Below are 21,046 nucleotides of genomic sequence, written 5' to 3' on the forward strand. Positions count from 1 at the left end.
CATCTGAGAACCACACCATCAAAAGGGAGCCACTGACATTGCAAGTTCAATGTTTATTCCATAGATGGAAAATAGTGGAGCCCAATGGTCCTATTTGTTTAAAGATAGAGACTTCAAAAATAAAATACAGGGACTGCAAATATTCTCACTCATTTCTTATTTCTTTAAAGTAAATTCCAACACATTAATTATCAGCCTTCCATAATAGATTTAAATGTCTCAATACTGAGTAACCAATCCCCTCTAAAATTCATTTTGGACACATAAGCCTACATCTTTTTCCACATTGTACTTTGGAAACAGTAGTAGTTTTGTTGAAGATTTACTTGTCTGTTTTGTACATTTTCATCCATGGTCATCCACCAAGTGCTCTTGGTTGTTGCCCAAGTTAACAAAAATCAGTAAAACATTTCTCTCATCCCAAACAGCTGATCATCTTCTGTTTCCTTGGCAATGGGCATACTTTATTCAGTAAGTCAGGTTGAGATGATACAGTCAGCTGGATATCAATCACAATGCTCTTTTATTTTTTTTGTGTTATTTTTTTTTGCCTTATGGATGTCACTTAGACACTTTCTTTTGTCAAAGATGAGAAATAATTTGTCTAAATGGTGCCATGGCATAGCCTAAAATGAACTCTGATGTTAAAGTACAATTTCTTAAAATGACATATTTACAAACACTTTAAAATGCTCTTCTCTCATAACATGAACACGATAATATAAGACACTGCAAGAGACAAGATAAAAGCAGTGTCACTTTGAGATACAAGATAGTGGTAATCAGTCTTTTGCTGGTATAAATAAATAGATCTGGTTACTACATTACAAATAACTAAAAACTTAATTTTATAGTACCTGTCCGAAAACCTCTTCATTGACAGAAAAGTAGATATCCATGTCGAGATCTGAAATGTCATTTTCCTTTATCCACAGCAAACTCTGGTGGAATTCGGCATCGATTGCCTCCACATCACCCAAGGACCAGGGCCTGAAGATACATAGAACCATAACTAATTATTATCATGCAGACATGTACAAACATTCTCTTCAAAGAGTAACATAGGATTCAATTATGAAATAGACAAATTACGTGTGGAAAAAAAATATCACAAACCCAACAAACCGTATAAAGATGGTACTATAATCTAGATGTTTAAAGACTTGACTAATCAGCACTATGAATGTGATACTATAATCAAAATGTTTAAAGATTTGACTAATCAGCACTATGAATGTGATACTATAATCAAAATGTTTAAAGATTTGACTAATCAGTACTATGAATGTGATACTATAATCAATATGTTTAAAGACTTGACTAATCAGTACTATGAATGTGATACTATAATCAAGATGTTTAAAGACTTGACTAATCAGTACTATGAATGTAATACTATAATCAAGATGTTTAAAGACTTGACTAATCAGTACTATGAATGTGATACTATAATCAAAATGTCTAAAGACTTGACTAATCAGCACTATGAACATGATACTATAATCAATAGGTATATAAACATACTTGAGTGCTGCCAGCTCTAGAAGAATGTACAAAATAAACAGAAAAGCAATTTTCAAATTAAACTAAATAATTCTGAAATGCCTCTTATATAAATACATGCAGAAGCAGCTTTTCTATATATAGGCATAATGCGTGTTAACAACGATACTCACAGCCGAAGCAAAGCCTTGTAGAATGGTCTAGTGAAGAACGCATCCAACAAATACTGGTGGATTAAGGCAAGCGCTAGAACTCTTCCAGCAAATCGGAACCTGAAATTTAAGCAAGCAATTGATCACTTGATGATGAAGCATTTCATATTCATATAAAAAATCTAAAAGAAATCCCAAAAAATTTTATGGCATAGTGAGTGATATCTATGTACTGCCAATGATGCACAACATAAGATAACGCAAGACTGACACATTTTGTGCAGCAAACATCCTGTGACCTTACTACTTTACACATATATTTCTGCTTATATTAAAAACTTTCGCAGTGTGGCATGCTTAGTTACAATCTAGGTTGATTCTGGCCTATGTACCATTTGAACTGTGCACTACTGGCCTATGCTAAAGGAGGTTGTTGTTGTTGTTGTAGGGTTTAACGCCATTTTTCAGCACACGATAGGCTATACATGGCGGCCAGTATTAATGGTGGAGGAAGAACCTGGGAAAACCCCGGAAAGAACCACCGACCCATGAGAAGCTACTGGCAAGCTTTCTCACATATCCACATTAGCCAAATCCGAGACTCGAACCCACGCAGACAGAGGTGAGATGGCAGTGATCCATAACGAAGAGCGCGTTAGACCACTTGGCCACTTGGGGGCCCCGCTAAAGGAGGTGCAACAAAAACTATATGGACAAGGTGATAAATAGGAAGGAATACTGACTTGTAGAATTTCTTGAGTGAATAGGAAACAGTTTTCAACAGATGATAAACTACCATTACTATCAAAGATAAAAGCACACCTAAATAAAATTTAGCTTTATTTGATTTGTAATTGATATGCATAATTTCATGCAGATCTCTAATGAAGGATAATTCTGTAGACATAATTACCATTCATGAGCATTTTCCACAAATGCTGACATTGGACTGATCTGAACTGTATAGGTGTCATTTGCAGAGTACTCGAACAATCCATAGTAAGGGTTAAACAGCTCTCTAGAAAGAAGGAAGAAAAATTCTCGAGCTGGACCACCATAATCCAACCTGAAAATAGAAAACAAAACAAAAAACACCCATTTAGGCTCTTTCTGATATCTGTACAATGGTTTTCCATATTCAACTTCGTGTGTGTGAACTAATGTCAACTGTTATTTCCAAAGTTCGTTTGCCACTGATTTTCGAACAGCAAAAAGAACTGTTGTGTATTGGAGCAAGACAACATAAACAATCCATGAAAAACAAGTTTGCAATTCAACTTCAACAATATGATGACTTTGTGTCAATCTGCATGGAAGTGAATAGGCAAAAATTAAACGTTGTTTAATTCTTTGAGAGTGGATTATATTGGCTAAGCTTCTCATCAGCATGATTTGATGATGTTCTATGTGTAAAGATAAAACTGGCATTCTGCATAAATATGCTCATATAGCCTTCTGCCATGTGCTTCTTCATCAGCATGATTTGATGATGTTCTATGTGTAAAGATAAAACTGGCATTCTGCATAAATATGCTCATATAGCCTTCTGCCATGTGCTTCTTCATCAACATGATTTGATGATGTTCTATGTGTAAAGATAAAACTGGCATTCTGCATAAATATGCTCATATAGCCTTCTGCCATGTGCTTCTTCATCAACATGATTTGATGATGTTCTATGTGTAAAGATAAAACTGGCATTCTGCATAAATATGCTCATATAGCCTTCTGCCATGTGCTTCTGCATCAACATGATTTGATGATGTTCTATGTGTAAAGATAAAACTGGCATTCTGCATAAATATGCTCATATAGCCTTCTGCCATGTGCTTCTTCATCAACATGATTTGATGATGTTCTATGTGTAAAGATAAAACTGGCATTCTGCATAAATATGCTCATATAGCCTTCTGCCATGTGCTTCTTCATCAACATGATTTGATGATGTTCTATGCGTAAAGATAAAACTGGCATTCTGCATAAATATGCTCATATAGCCTTCTGCCATGTGCTTCTTCATCAACATGATTTGATGATGTTCTATGTGTAAAGATAAAACTGGCATTCTGCATAAATATGCTCATATAGCCTTCTGCCATGTGCTTCTTCATCAACATGATTTGATGATGTTCTATGTGTAAAGATAAAACTGGCATTCTGCATAAATATGCTCATATAGCCTTCTGCCATGTGCTACTTATTTCAAGAATCACTCCTTACCCCTCTTCACCAACAAATGAGATGAACAGTTTGCTCTTGGACAGTTCCTTCTTGGATGTGGACATGATCTTGTTGAAGGCATCTTCAAGGACATGATCTCTTCTTACCATCATTCTATGAAGAAAAACAAAAAGAACAAACAATAATAAGTGATTATGATGAACAGACTGCTTGGTAATTGATCAAAATAAATAAAGTACATTTGAAGATAATAGGAATTTACCTATAAGAAGAGCAAATGGCAAATCTGGACTCTGATGTACCATATGGGAGTTCAAATGGCAAACTGTGACTGATGTACCGTATGGAGTTCAAATGGCAAATACAGACTTTGATTTACTGTATGGGAGTTCACATGGCAAATACAGACTTTGATATGCTACGAGAGTTTAAATAGCAAATATGGACTTTGAAATACTGTATGAGTTTAAATAGCAAATACAGATCTGATATACAATATGGAAGTTCAAACTGCAAACAAGACTGATATACTGTGAGTTCAAATGGCAAATACAGACTTTGACATACTGTATGAGAGTTCAAATGGCAAATACAGACTTTGACATACTGTATGAGAGTTCAAATGGCAAAAACAGACTATGACAAACTGTATGAGAGTTCAAATGGCAAAAACAGACTTTGATATACTGTATGGGAGTTCAAATGGCAAATACAGACTTTGACATACGGTACGAGAGTTCAAATGGCAAATACAGACTTTGACATACTGTATGAGAGTTCAAATGGCAAATACAGACTTTGACTTACTGTATGAGAGTTCAAATGGCAAAAACAGACTATGACAAACTGTATGAGAGTTCAAATGGCAAAAACAGACTTTGATATACTGTACAGGAGTTCAAATGGCAAAAACAGACTATGACAAACTGTATGAGAGTTCAAATGGCAAATACAGACTTTGACATACGGTACGAGAGTTCAAATGGCAAATACAGACTTTGACATACTGTATGAGTTCAAATGGCAAATACAGACTTTGACATACTGTATGGGAGTTCAAATGGCAAAAACAGACTTGACATACTGTATGAGAGTTCAAATGGCAAATACATACTTTGATATACTGTATGAGAGTTCAAATGGCAAAAACAGACTTTGATATACAGTATGAGAGTTCAAATGGCAAAAACAGACTTGACATACTGTATGAGAGTTCAAATGGCAAAAACAGACTTTGATATACTGTACGGGAGTTCAAATGGCAAAAACAGACTTGACATACTGTATGAGTTCAAATGGCAAATACAGACTTTGACATACTGTATGGGAGTTCAAATGGCAAAAACAGACTTGACATACTGTATGAGAGTTCAAATGGCAAATACATACTTTGATATACTGTATGAGAGTTCAAATGGCAAAAACAGACTTTGATATACAGTATGAGAGTTCAAATGGCAAAAACAGACTTGACATACTGTATGAGAGTTCAAATGGCAAAAACAGACTTTGACATACTGTATGAGAGTTCAAATGGCAAAAACAGACTATGACAAACTGTATGAGAGTTCAAATGGCAAATACAGACTTTGACATACTGTATGGGAGTTCAAATGGCAAAAACAGACTTGACATACTGTATGAGAGTTCAAATGGCAAAAACAGACTTTGATATACTGTACGGGAGTTCAAATGGCAAAAACAGACTTGACATACTGTATGAGTTCAAATGGCAAATACAGACTTTGACATACTGTATGGGAGTTCAAATGGCAAAAACAGACTTGACATACTGTATGAGAGTTCAAATGGCAAATACATACTTTGATATACTGTATGAGAGTTCAAATGGCAAAAACAGACTTTGATATACAGTATGAGAGTTCAAATGGCAAAAACAGACTTGACATACTGTATGACAGTTCAAATGGCAAAAACAGACTTTGACATACTGTATGAGAGTTCAAATGGCAAAAACAGACTTTGACATACTGTATGAGAGTTCAAATGGCAAAAACAGACTATGACAAACTGTATGAGAGTTCAAATGGCAAATACAGACTTTGACATACTGTATGGGAGTTCAAATGGCAAAAACAGACTTGACATACTGTATGAGAGTTCAAATGGCAAATACAGACTTTGACATACTGTATGGGAGTTCAAATGGCAAATACAGACTTTGACATACTGTATGAGAGTTCAAATGGCAAAAACAGACTTTGATATACTGTATGGGAGTTCAAATGGCAAAAACAGACTATGACAGACTATGATATACTGTATGAATGCAATAGGCCACATGTTTTCCATGGTCTTTTTTCAACTATATTAGTTCTTTTTTTAAAGTTGGTTTGGTTGGGGAGTGGTTGGCAGATGCTTTTAAATGGACAAAAAGATCAAAATCTATCATAAAAATCCAGTTAGAATCCTCTGCCAGTAAAACATATCCCTGCACTTTCCATTTCGAACTAAACTGATGTTTAAGCCTCCTGGGTAGTTCTTGTGGGGAAGAATGGCTCCAATGACAAATCTCAGCTAGGAATGTGTTTGTCTTTTCATACTTGGTTTCAGTGGCAGAGAATGGATCCAGGTCATCACAAAGAAGTCCCAGTCTAAAATATGTTATTAATCACACATGCCAGTTTTCAGAAAAGTGCGGCATACAACTCAGAAGTTATGTGAAATTTATGCAAAATTATCTCTAACATCTAAGCACAACCCCCAAAGGGCGAATCTAAATTCGATTGATGTGGGTATATTCTACACCCACAGGACTGTCACTGGTTTAAGTTTCATGTGTCTAGCTTTAATAGTGCAATAGGACTTCAAGGACATGTACAGGGAAATAAATGGACTAGATCACAATAACCCTGTGCTTCAATGAAAGTGCTGGGAAAACAAGTAAGGTTGACACAATCAGAAACAGTCTTATTCAGGGATATTACTTCTAGAAAAACAAATGTATACCAAACAAAAACACCAATAAGTCTTAAGATGCAGCATTTTCTAAAGAAAACAATCCCTATCTTGCACCAGGATATTATATTTTGCTTAATAAACCAAATTAAATAAATGAAAGTCACATTTTTCAAACAATATGCTTATTTCTAAGCATGGGATATGCTGTCTCCCACTGCATCTTAAAAATACTCTATTTTATACAGATGTTACTTACTTCTAAGCATGGGATATGCTGTCTCACACTGCATCTTAAAAATACTCTATTTCATACAGACGTTACTTCTAAGCATTGTATATGCTGTCTCACACTGCATTTTAAAAATACTCTATTTCATACAGATGTTACTTCTAAGCATGGGATATGCTGTCTCACACTGCATTTAAAAAATACTCTATTTTATACAGAAATTAATTACTTCTAAGCATGGGATATGCTGTCTCACACTGCATCTTAAAAATATTCTATTTCATACAGACGTTACTTACTTCAATTTTGAAGGACCTTGACCATATCCTTTTGCTTCTAATTTTCTGAAAAAATTTCGGAGTTTGGCTTGAAAATCTCTCTTGTATGGTGCAGGTACTCTTATATTTGACCTCTGTACATCTGAAATCAATTAATTTTGTTAAATACAAAATGATGCAAGTCAGAAAGTTTAGGTTGTGTCACTGATGATCTATAGATGACAAAAGTCATTGCAGTACAGGAGTCAGAAAATTTAGGTTGTGTCACTGATGATCAATAGATGACAAAAGTCAATGCAGTACAGGAGTCAGAAAGTTCAGGGTGTGTCACTAATGATCTATAGATGACAAAAGTCAATGCAGTACAGGACTCAGATAGTTTATGTTGTGTCATTGATAATTTACAGATGACAAACATCAATGCATTATATGACTTAGAAAGTAAGGTTGTATCACTGATGATCACTAGGTTACAAAAGTCAATACATTATACGAGTTAGAAAGTATTTTGTATCATTGATGATCTACAGATGAAAGTATAAGAGTCATAAAGTTATTCTATGTCACTGATTATCTATATATGTCAATGCAAAATCTTTTCATGTTTTTATTTCATATATGAAGGTAATAAATAATGATAAAGTTGAAAGTTCTATGATGGAAATGCTGTCAATCTTTCTAAGCTTTCCCTCTCCACCAAGTGGATTAGCTATGCAGTACTTGGGTGTTGCTTAAATATATTAACTACAAGCTGTCTGAATTTAAGCTATGCAGTACGTGGGTGCTACTTAAAGATATCAACTACAAGCTGTCTGAATTTAAATTATGCAGTACTTGAGTGCTACTTAAAGATATCAACTACAAGCTGCCTGAATTTAAATTATGCAGTACTTGGGTGCTACTTAAAGATATCAACTACAAGCTGCCTGAATTTAAAGTATGCAGTACTTGGGTGCTACTTAAAAATATCAATTACAAGCTGCCTGAATTTAAGCTATGCAGTACTTGGGTGCTAATTAAGATGTCAACTACAAGCTGCCTGAATTTAAGCTATGCAGTACTTGAGTGCTACTTAAAGATGTCAACTAAAAGCTGCCTGAATTCAAGCTATGCAGTACTTGGGTGCTACTTCAAGATATCAACTACAAGCTGTCTGAATTTAAATTATGCAGTACTTGAGTGCTACTTAAAGATATCAACTACAAACTGCCTGAATTTAAGCTATGCAGTACTTGGGTGCTACTTAAAGATATCAACTACAAGCTGTCTGAATTTAAATTATACAGTACTTGAGTGCTACTTAAAGATATCAACTACAAGCTGCCTGAATTTAAGCTATGCAGTACTTGAGTGCTACTTAAAGATATCAACTACAAGCTGTCTGAATTTAAATTATGCAGTACTTGAGTGCTACTTAAAGATGTCAACTACAAGCTGCCTGAATTTAAGCTATGCAGTACTTGAGTGCTACTTAAAGATGTCAACTACAAGCTGCCTGAATTTAAGCTATGCAGTACTTGAGTGCTACTTAAAGATATCAACTACAAGCTGTCTGAATTTAAATTATGCAGTACTTGAGTGCTACTTAAAGATGTCAACTACAAGCTGCCTGAATTTAAGCTATGCAGTACTTGAGTGCTACTTAAAGATGTCAACTACAAGCTGCCTGAATTTAAGCTATGCAGTACTTGAGTGCTACTTAAAGATGTCAACTACAAGCTGCCTGAATTTAAGCTATGCATATTATGGCTTACATTACCAACAAAATTTAACTGCTGTCAGAATATAACTCTTTACCTTCTGCAAGTACTTACTGCCCTGCCTACTAAGCCTGATAAGCAGCCTGCCTTCTGCAAGTACTTGCTGCCCTGCCTACTAAGCCTGATAAGCAGCCTGCCTTCTAGCAAGTACTTACTGCCCTGCCTACTAAGCCTGATAAGCAGCCTGCCTTCTGCAAGTACTTACTGCCCTGCCTACTAAGCCTGATAAGCAGCCTGCCTTCTGCAAGTACTTACTGCCCTGCCTACTAAGCCTGATAAGCAGCCTGCCTTCTGCAAGTACTTACTGCCCTGCCTACTAAGCCTGATAAGCAGCCTGCCTTCTGCAAGTACTTACTGCCCTGCCTACTAAGCCTGATAAGCAGCCTGCCTTCTGCAAGTACTTACTGCCCTGCCTACTAAGCCTGATAAGCAGCCTGCCTTCTGCAAGTACTTACTGCCCTGCCTACTAAGCCTGATAAGCAGCCTGCCTTCTGCAAGTACTTACTGCCCTGCCTACTAAGCCTGATAAGCAGCCTGCCTTCTGCAAGTACTTACTGCCCTGCCTACTAAGCCTGATAAGCAGCCTGCCTTCTGCAAGTACTTACTGCCCTGCCTACTAAGCCTGATAAGCAGCCTGCCTTCTAGCAAGTACTTACTGCCCTGCCTACTAAGCCTGATAAGCAGCCTGCCTTCTAGCAAGTACTTACTGCCCTGCCTACTAAGCCTGATAAGCAGCCTGCCTTCTGCAAGTACTTACTGCCCTGCCTACTAAGCCTGATAAGCAGCCTGCCTTCTAGCAAGTACTTACTGCCCTGCCTACTAAGCCTGATAAGCAGCCTGCCTTCTGCAAGTACTTACTGCCCTGCCTACTAAGCCTGATAAGCAGCCTGCCTTCTAGCAAGTACTTACTGCCCTGCCTACTAAGCCTGATAAGCAGCCTGCCTTCTGCAAGTACTTACTGCCCTGCCTACTAAGCCTGATAAGCAGCCTGCCTTCTGCAAGTACTTACTGCCCTGCCTACTAAGCCTGATAAGCAGCCTGCCTTCTAGCAAGTACTTACTGCCCTGCCTACTAAGCCTGATAAGCAGCCTGCCTTCTGCAAGTACTTACTGCCCTGCCTACTAAGCCTGATAAGCAGCCTGCCTTCTGCAAGTACTTGCTGCCCTGCCTACTAAGCCTGATAAGCAGCCTGCCTTCTAGCAAGTACTTACTGCCCTGCCTACTAAGCCTGATAAGCAGCCTGCCTTCTGCAAGTACTTACTGCCCTGCCTACTAAGCCTGATAAGCAGCCTGCCTTCTGCAAGTACTTACTGCCCTGCCTACTAAGCCTGATAAGCAGCCTGCCTTCTGCAAGTACTTACTGCCCTGCCTACTAAGCCTGATAAGCAGCCTGCCTTCTGCAAGTACTTACTGCCCTGCCTACTAAGCCTGATAAGCAGCCTGCCTTCTGCAAGTACTTACTGCCCTGCCTACTAAGCCTGATAAGCAGCCTGCCTTCTGCAAGTACTTACTGCCCTGCCTACTAAGCCTGATAAGCAGCCTGCCTTCTGCAAGTACTTACTGCCCTGCCTACTAAGCCTGATAAGCAGCCTGCCTTCTGCAAGTACTTACTGCCCTGCCTACTAAGCCTGATAAGCAGCCTGCCTTCTGCAAGTACTTACTGCCCTGCCTACTAAGCCTGATAAGCAGCCTGCCTTCTAGCAAGTACTTACTGCCCTGCCTACTAAGCCTGATAAGCAGCCTGCCTTCTAGCAAGTACTTACTGCCCTGCCTACTAAGCCTGATAAGCAGCCTGCCTTCTGCAAGTACTTACTGCCCTGCCTACTAAGCCTGATAAGCAGCCTGCCTTCTAGCAAGTACTTACTGCCCTGCCTACTAAGCCTGATAAGCAGCCTGCCTTCTGCAAGTACTTACTGCCCTGCCTACTAAGCCTGATAAGCAGAGTGCCTTCTGCAAGTACTTACTGCCCTGCCTACTAAGCCTGATAAGCAGCCTGCCTTCTGCAAGTACTTACTGCCCTGCCTACTAAGCCTGATAAGCAGCCTGCCTTCTAGCAAGTACTTACTGCCCTGCCTACTAAGCCTGATAAGCAGCCTGCCTTCTGCAAGTACTTACTGCCCTGCCTACTAAGCCTGATAAGCAGCCTGCCTTCTAGCAAGTACTTACTGCCCTGCCTACTAAGCCTGATAAGCAGCCTGCCTTCTGCAAGTACTTACTGCCCTGCCTACTAAGCCTGATAAGCAGCCTGCCTTCTGCAAGTACTTACTGCCCTGCCTACTAAGCCTGATAAGCAGCCTGCCTTCTAGCAAGTACTTACTGCCCTGCCTACTAAGCCTGATAAGCAGCCTGCCTTCTGCAAGTACTTACTGCCCTGCCTACTAAGCCTGATAAGCAGCCTGCCTTCTAGCAAGTACTTACTGCCCTGCCTACTAAGCCTGATAAGCAGCCTGCCTTCTGGCAAGTACTTACTGCCCTGCCTACTAAGCCTGATAAGCAGCCTGCCTTCTGCAAGTACTTACTGCCCTGCCTACTAAGCCTGATAAGCAGCCTGCCTTCTGCAAGTACTTACTGCCCTGCCTACTAAGCCTGATAAGCAGCCTGCCTTCTGCAAGTACTTACTGCCCTGCCTACTAAGCCTGATAAGCAGCCTGCCTTCTAGCAGCTGTTTGTAGGCTGAACCCCAGATCATCATAATAGCTGCCTTAGTGAGAACTTCTTGAGTTATTTACATGCTGTCTATATTTTCTGTATCAATTTTGTCCCATGCAAACTATGTAATTTAATGAAAAATAAAATTTTAAACACTTACCAATGTTTTGTGCCACTCATTTCCACCAACAAGTACATTTAATCCACAGGAATCAATGTTTATATTCACATATTTATATATAAAAATATATCTCAATGTTATGTGTTTTAAATGTATATTAGATTACTTTTCTCGCCACTCTTTTGCATACCAATATGTCCACTATTTTATTGCAGATTTGGTAATTTTGTATGATACAGCCTGAAGCAAAAGAAATCTATATCCCGTGCATTTTCTTCTAAAATAGATGCTGGCCCTGAAACTGCTGTAAAGTTGTCCACATTTACCGATCTCACGTGTTCCGACCAGATTTGATTGTTTCGCGTTTCATCCTTGGATTCAGATAAAACTGAAATGTCAGGTGTCGAAAATAGGACTTATACTAATGTCCAACCCTTCATCCTGAATCTGGTTAAAATCAATATAATCACTTTCAAATCCTTCAAAACTTCAATCAGAATTGTCGCCGGAATACATGAATGTTGCCATTTTGTTTTACTGTCACAATTGACCTCATTTTCAATAGAATTTCCCGCTTACATGCTGTAAAACTACTAATAGAATACGTTCATCATTTTATGTAAGGACTATTTTCATTGGCTAAATATTATAAAAGAGAACGGATGTTTGTAATTTCATCCAATGCAAAGCTTTAATATGAAACGTGTATATGCGTATCTGGGGTTTCCCAACCCTTGGCCGGAAACGCATATATGAGCCAGCCGGGACAGAGAGAGAGTATTATTAGCAGCTTGTATATGCGTCTTTGGGGTTATAAGGCTATTTTTATGGTTGCATACATGCGTTAGCAGAAGGTAAAGAGTTAATGCATGCTCTTAAGAATTACATTACAAATAAAGTTCAAAATGAAAATCTGGCCATAAAAATGTGGCTTTTAAATATTCAATATTCAAACCCCCCTTGGCATTAATTGTGCACTTCCTGATTTGGGCCTGTTTTACTCTGATGTCATATGAACAAACCATATTTTCTTTAAGCAAAATAACATCTGGGCAAATGTGAAAGCTTAACCTTAATTTCAACCAAATTCAGCCTTCTTCAGCAACCATCACTCTTAACACGACTGAAATAGCAATCAACAGATTCTGAGCAGGTTGATGTTTTACAATGTAGGATTATTTCAAAACTATAAATGAATTTATGGAACAGAGATACGCTTCAAACTGTGCCTGCAAACTGACCAAAATACATTAAAACTAGAAGTGAATTCATGTAACAGAGATGTGTCATCACAATGCCTGCAAACTGACCCAAAATGCAATAAAACTACAAGTGAATTCATGTAACAGAGATGTATCATTACAGTGCCTGCAAACTGACCCAAAATACAATAAAACTAGAAGTGAATTCATGTAACAGAGATGTATCAGCACAGTGCCTGCAAACTGACACAAAATAAGTGAATTCATGTAACAGAGATACATCAGCACAGTGCCCGCAAGCTGACCCAAAATACAATAAAACTAGAAGTGAATTCATGTAACAGAGATGTATCATCACAGTGCCTGCAAACTGACACAAAATACAATAAAACTAGAAGTGAATTCATGTAACAGAGATACATCACCACAGTGCCTACAAGCTGACCCAAAATACAATAAAACTAGAAGTGAATTCATGTAACAGAGATGTGTCATCACAGTGCCAGCAAACTGACCCAAAATACAATAAAACTAGAAGTGAATTCATGTAACAGAGATACATCACCACAGTGCCTGCAAGCTGACCCAAAATACAATAAAACTAGAAGTTAATTCATGTAACAGAGATGTGTCATCACAGTGCCTGCAAACTGACACAAAATGCAATAAAACTAGAAGTGAATTCATGTAACATAGATGTGTCCTCACAGTGCCTGTAAGCTGACCAAATTGCCTCTACTACATATTGTTAAGAAAGCAATACAACTGTGTTAGTTAACAAGTGTAAAAGCCCTCTTTACTTTGTAAAAAATCTGGTGCAGAATCTGACGTACTTGGGGAAGAATGCGGTGAGTCTCCGCTGGTTTCCGCTGGGGAGGCAGACTGAGCCGCTGACAATTGATTTGGCACATAGGACATTATTTCATTCTCAAATACACTGAAAATAACAAAACTCTGCATTTATAAATAAAATGAAAAGTCTGAACAATTTTTCTTGTGCTTTAAGCAAATCATGGCAGTCTGCACATGTAAGGCACCATAAACTTACTTCAACTAGACTATTTTACAATTACTCTTTTTCCTATTAGGATAATTTATGTAAAACTGTCTTTGGTTTTACTCACATAGAACTTTATTGTCTACTTCAACATATACATCCTTGTAATAATGTTATTTTGTGTTTTATAAAAGTGACAGTACTTATTTTCTAAAAGTCAGTTATGTATAAATGAAAAATATCACAATATCCAAATATTCTTACAAATTATTTTAATTTTGAAATAAATTTCACATAAAATTAGTGTCTCTCTTTTGGTTCATAAATATTCGATGGTAAAAGCAATCTGAATGACAGTATAAGAGAAAGAAGGAATTTCAGATAGTAGTAAGGTAACATTATTTTTTACCTAAGGAGTAAAGTCAGATTTATATCATTGGACATTTTGTCAAGAGCTTCTGTTCCTTCGGATCGGATTTTGTTCACTTTGTCCTTGAGATTACTTGACGATCCATAGCTGGAGTATTTCTCTTTGATAATCTCATGTATATTAGGCTGCCTCAAGAAAACTACCACCTTCTCATTGTATGCTGAAATTTACAAGCAATACAATTTATAACCTTTTCTTAATACTAAAACAGAAGAGATCCTTTAAAACAATTTGTTGCCTTAAACATTTTCCCTAGAACTTTAATAAACAATCTGGAAACAAATCACACACACACACACATCACTCTGGATAACTAGTGAACCTGCTTATAAAATGATGGCACTCCTGGTTCCCATTTTGTTCCTCATAAATCATTCCCAGTAGTCATAAAGATTTGATGGTAAATACTGAACATAATACAATTGCAATCTACGTAATATTTACATAAATAAAACATTCATACATTGCCTGTTGTATTGCTGAAAATGGCAGTTAGTGCCTGGAAATCTGAATCAACATCATGAAATTTGTTGCATCTTTTTGGATATATTTTTTTAAAAACTTTCTTTAAATAACAAAATTTTCAGTACTCTGTAAATAACAATATGTGATGAAATACTTATAAATGAAAATTTTAGTAATGCATACTGGTGATGACACTTTACAAAATAAATATCAATGAAAATTTTAGTAATGCATACTGGTGATGACACTTTACAAAATAAATATCAATGAAAATTTTAGTAATGCATACTGGTGACGACACTTTACAAAATAAATATCAATGAAAATTTTAGTAATGCATACTGGTGACAACACTTTACGAAATAAATATCAGTGAAATACGTCTCGTCATGTGAAACTTGTGTTTCAGTTTTATCTTTTGATTTGATTTCAGTGTGATTATGTTTCTTGACCCCACTGTATGCAAGTTATCATGAGCAAAAAAAAACTGCATATATATATATATATATATATATATATATATATATATATGTTGTTGTTGTTGTGGGGTTTAACGCCATTTTTCAGCACACGATAGGCTATACATGGCGGCCAGTATTAATGGTGGAGGAAGAACCTGGGAAAACCCCGGAAAGAACCACCGACCCTCGAGAAGCTTTCTCACATACCCACATTGGCTGAATCTTAGACTCGCACCGCCGCAGACAGAGGTGAGATGGCAGTGATCCGTAACGAAGAGCGCTTTAGACCACTTGGCCACCCCTATATATATATATATATATATATATATATATATATATATATATATATATATATATATATATATATATATATCCCATTATAATGTGGTAGTGTGGGTTTATAACTGCCAACTGCTGGGTGGGGGTGGAGGGTGACTCTGGTTATCTAAATTACAAGGAGCTTCACTACTCTTGAATGTCTCACTCTCCGAGGTGTACAAATTAATCCATTCACTGTGATGTCATGTTTGTACCAACCATTTGGAATCAAGATGAAGAAATGTAAGAAGTACAAATAATAAGAAATGTAAGATAAGACGTGTACCTATGGGTACTTCAGCAGAGGGAGCATCTGCTATAGGGTGTCGTGGTGGCGGTGTAGGCTGAAAAGGAAAGATAATTAAAGTATCTGTAATTCATTTGATTAATATGCAGCTTAAAATGATGTCATCAGTAACTTTTAAACTCCATGAACATGGACTTAAAAAGACGTGGTTGCAATTCTGTCTCTTATTAAATTCTTGTACAATTTTAATAACAGTTACTGCAATTATAACAGTCCCATGAGAGAAAATGATCAAGCCAACAAAATGTATACAAGACACAGGAAAATCTTCATTGATTATATTTACTGTAAAGTCAACAAAATGAATACAAGACACAGGAAAATGGTCAGTGATTATATACAAGCCATGGGAAAATCTTCAGTGATTATATACAAGCCATGGGAAAATCTTCAGTAATAATATACAAGCCATGGGAAAATGGTCAGTGATTATATACAAGCCATGGGAAAATCTTCAGTGATTATATACAAACCATGGGAAAATGGTCAGTGATAATATACAAGCCATGGGAAAATGGTCAGTGATTATATACAAGCCATGGGAAAATCTTCAGTGATAATATACAAGCCATGGGAAAATGGTCAATGATTATATACAAGACATGGGAAAATGGTCAGTGATTATATACAAGCCATGGGAAAATGGTCAGTAATAATATACAAGCCATGGGAAAATGGTCAGTGATTATATACAAGCCATGGGAAAATCTTCAGTGATAATATACAAGCCATGGGAAAATGGTCAGTGATTATATACAAGACATGGGAAAATGGTCAGTGATTATATACAAGCCATGGGAAAATGGTCAGTGATTATATACAAGACATGGGAAAATGGTCAATGATTATATGCAAGCCATGGGAAAATCTTCAGTGATAATATACAAGCCATGGGAAAATCTTCAGTGATAATATACAAGCCATGGGAAAATGGTCAGTGATTATATACAAGACATGGGAAAATGGTCAGTGATTATATACAAGACATGGGAAAATGGTCAATGATTATATACAAGACATGGGAAAATGGTCAGTGATTTAGGACCTGCTGTAAACCACGGGTTGCTGACTTTATTTCCTGCCCAATGTCCATTAGTTTCCATTTCCTCTGCAATATGTAGCCAATAATGTGCTAAAAGTGCATTGGAAAGCAGCAAACCAAACCAACCTGCTTAAATTCAGCTACCATGATTATTTTGTGCAGAAAATGGTGAGACATTAATAACTCTGTCATGCTGACAAAATTCACTAACCAACATACTCTTTTCTTTTTGTATTTGACAACAGGAGTATATTATCAACAACCTGTGCAAATTTTATAACAGAACTCTATGATCTACAGGATGTGAAAATTTATAACATGATTCCACGATCTACCAGCTGTGGATATTTGATTACAGGAGTCTAACACTGGCAACCTGTGCATCTTTAATAACACAACTCTGTTACATTCTCTTTAGCCTCATTTGTGTGAGCTGCAAATTATCACACCAAAGGGAGCATTTATTCTCAGTCTTTCACACTGTATTATCTACAACCTGTGCAAATTTGACAACAGAACTCTGTGATTTATAAGCTGTGCAAATTTGATAAGACTCAGTAACCTACAACCTGCATATTTGATTACTGGAGTTATGACCTACAACCTGTGCAAGTTTTATGCATTTTAGTACTAATCATACAGCTCTTGTTTAATATACAATTAATGACCGGGTAGTGTGATGTGATGTGATGTGATTTGGTATTTTTAATGTAGCTTTAACAATTTTTCAGTCATATCGCTACAATATCTGCAATGTGACAGTTTATAGTGATGTCTAGCACTGGGGCATCATGCCGCAGACATATAGCATGATGTCCCACCCAGTCACATTATCCTGACACCAGGCCGACCAGTCCTAACACTAACCTCTTAATGCTGAACGTCCAGTGAGGCAGCTGTTAGTACCATTTTTGCAAGCCTTTGGTATGACTCGGATGGGGATCAAATCCATGACTTCCCTCATCTGAGGCTGACACTCTAACCACTAGGCCACCGGAGCACTAACAGGGTACTTATTCCCATACTGTTTTAAGTACACTAAGTAACAGGGTACTTATTTCCATACTATTTTATGGTCAGTGAGTAACAGGGTACTTATTCCCATACTATTTTATGGACAATTAGTAAAAGGGTACTTATTTCCATACTATTTTAAGTAGACTAAGTAACAGGGTACTTATTCCCATACTATTTTAAGTACACTAAGTAACAGGGTACTTATTTCCATACTATTTTATGGTCAGTGAGTAACAGGGTACTTATTCCAATACTATTTTATGGACAATTAGTAAGAGGGTACTTATTTCCATACTATTTTATGGACAATGAGTAACAGGGTACTTATTCCCATACTATTTTAAGTACACTAAGTAACAGGGTACTTATTCCCATACTATTTTATGGACAATTAGTAAAAGGGTACTTATTTCCATACTATTTTATGGTCAATGAGTAACAGGGTACTTATTCCAATACTATTTTATGGACAATTAGTAAAAGGGTACTTATTCCTCTACTATTTTAAGTAGACTAAGTAACAGGGTACTTATTTCCATACTATTTTATGGTCAATGAGTAACAGGGTACTTATTCCCATACTATTTTAAGTAGACTAAGTAACAGGGTACTTATTCCCATACTATTTTAAGTACACTAAGTAACAGGGTACTTATTTCCATACTATTTTATGGTTAATGAGTAACAGGGTACTTATTCCAATACTATTTTATGGACAATTAGTAAAAGGGTACTTATTCCCATACTATTTTAAGTAGACTAAGTAACAGGGTACTTATTTCCATACTATTTTATGGTTAATGAGTAACAGGGTACTTATTCCAATACTATTTTATGGACAATTAGTAAAAGGGTACTTATTCCCATACTATTTTAAGTAGACTAAGTAACAGGGTACTTATTCCCATACTATTTTAAGTACACTAAGTAACAGGGTACTTATTTCCATACTATTTTATGGTTAATGAGTAACAGGGTACTTATTCCAATACTATTTTATGCACAATTAGTAACAGGGTACTTATTCCCATACTATTTTAAGTACACTAAGTAACAGGGTACTTATTCCCATACTATTTTAAGTACACTAAGTAACAGGGTACTTATTTCCATACTATTTTATGGTTAATGAGTAACAGGGTACTTATTCCAATACTATTTTATGGACAATGAGTAACAGGGTACTTATTCCCATACTATTTTAAGTACACTAAGTAACAGGGTACTTATTCCAATACTATTTTATGGACAATTAGTAAAAGGGTACTTATTCCCATACTATTTTATGGACAATGAGTAACAGGGTACTTATTCCCATACTATTTTAAGTACACTAAGTAACAGGGTACTTATTCCCATACTATTTTATGGACAATGAGTAACAGGGTACTTATTCCCATACTATTTTAAGTACACTAAGTAACAGGGTACTTATTCCCATACTATTTTATGGACAATTAGTAACAGGGTACTTATTTCCATACTATTTTATGGACAATGAGTAACAGGGTACTTATTCCCATACTATTTTAAGTACACTAAGTAACAGGGTACTTATTTCCATACTATTTTATGGACAATTAGTAACAGGGTACTTATTTCCATACTATTTTATGGACAATGAGTAACAGGGTACTTATTCCCATACTATTTTAAGTACACTAAGTAACAGGGTACTTATTTCCATACTATTTTATGGTTAATGAGTAACAGGGTACTTATTTCCATACTATTTTATGGACAATGAGTAACAGGGTACTTATTCCCATACTATTTTAAGTACACTAAGTAACAGGGTACTTATTTCCATACTATTTTATGGACAATTAGTAACAGGGTACTTATTCCAATACTATTTTATGGACAATTAGTAACAGGGTACTTATTCCCATACTATTTTAAGTACACTAAGTAACAGGGTACTTATTTCCATACTATTTTAAGTACACTAAGTAACAGGGTACTTATTCCAATACTATTTTATGGTCAATGAGTAACAGGGTACTTATTCCAATACTATTTTAAGTAGACTAAGTAACAGGGTACTTATTCCCATACTATTTTATGGTTAATGAGTAACAGGGTACTTATTTCCATACTATTTTAAGTACACTAAGTAACAGGGTACTTATTTCCATACTATTTTATGGTCAATGAGTAACAGGGTACTTATTCCCATACTGTTTTAAGTACACTAAGTAACAGGGTACTTATTTCCATACTATTTTATCGTCAGTGAGTAACAGGGTACTTATTTCCATACTATTTTATGGACAATTAGTAACAGGGTACTTATTTCCATACTATTTTATGGTCAATGAGTAACAGGGTACTTATTCCCATACTATTTTAAGTACACTAAGTAACAGGGTACTTATTTCCATACTATTTTATGGTCAGTGAGTAACAGGGTACTTATTTCCATACTATTTTATGGACAATTAGTAACAGGGTACTTATTTCCATACTATTTTATGGTCAATGAGTAACAGGGTACTTATTCCCATACTATTTTAAGTACACTAAGTAACAGGGTACTTATTTCCATACTATTTTATGGTCAGTGAGTAACAGGGTACTTATTTCCATACTATTTTATGGACAATTAGTAACAGGGTACTTATTTCCATACTATTTTAAGTACACTAAGTAACAGGGTACTTATTCCAATACTATTTTATGGTCAATCAGTGTGTGTGTGTGTGTGTGTGAGTGATTTGGATTTTTAACATATCTCTAACAATTTTTCAGTCATATTGCTATGTCTGCAGTGTGACAATTTATAGCGATTTCTAGCACTGGGGCAACAAGCAGCAGACATGTAGCATGATAACCCGCCCAGTCACATTATCCTAACGCCAGGCCAACCAGTCCTAACACTAACCTCTTAATGCTGAGCACCAAGTGAGGTAGCTGTTAGTACTATTTTTGTAAGTCTTTGGTATGACTTAGCAGGGGATTGAACCCACTAGGCCACCGAAGAAGTCTGGTCAGTTAGTAACAGGGTACTTA

At 36.5% G+C, this 21,046-nt stretch overlaps 1 protein-coding gene across 3 annotated transcripts in view; it reads right to left on the reverse strand.

Moving 5' to 3' along the window:
- Nucleotides 1-21,046, reverse strand: part of LOC149779657 (E3 ubiquitin-protein ligase HECW2-like) — a 207,852-nt gene that overhangs the window by 18,542 nt on the left and 168,264 nt on the right. For 2 of the 3 annotated variants that reach the window (XM_089940468.1, XM_089940470.1), the window contains 8 exons: nt 15,955-16,012; nt 14,404-14,584; nt 13,798-13,934; nt 7,287-7,407; nt 3,876-3,989; nt 2,569-2,721; nt 1,677-1,775; nt 858-990 (listed from right to left, as the gene is read on the reverse strand). In XM_089940468.1, coding sequence (XP_089796594.1) covers nt 858-990; nt 1,677-1,775; nt 2,569-2,721; nt 3,876-3,989; nt 7,287-7,407; nt 13,798-13,934; nt 14,404-14,584; nt 15,955-16,012 — 996 coding nt within the window. The remainder of the gene's footprint in view (nt 1-857; nt 991-1,676; nt 1,776-2,568; nt 2,722-3,875; nt 3,990-7,286; nt 7,408-13,797; nt 13,935-14,403; nt 14,585-15,954; nt 16,013-21,046) is intronic. The other variant, XM_089940469.1, reaches the window with a different exon arrangement.

Source organism: Sinohyriopsis cumingii, chromosome 17, assembly GCF_028554795.1.
Source record: "Sinohyriopsis cumingii isolate HCF-2022 chromosome 17, ASM2855479v2, whole genome shotgun sequence".
Classification (NCBI taxonomy): domain Eukaryota; kingdom Metazoa; phylum Mollusca; class Bivalvia; order Unionida; family Unionidae; genus Sinohyriopsis; species Sinohyriopsis cumingii.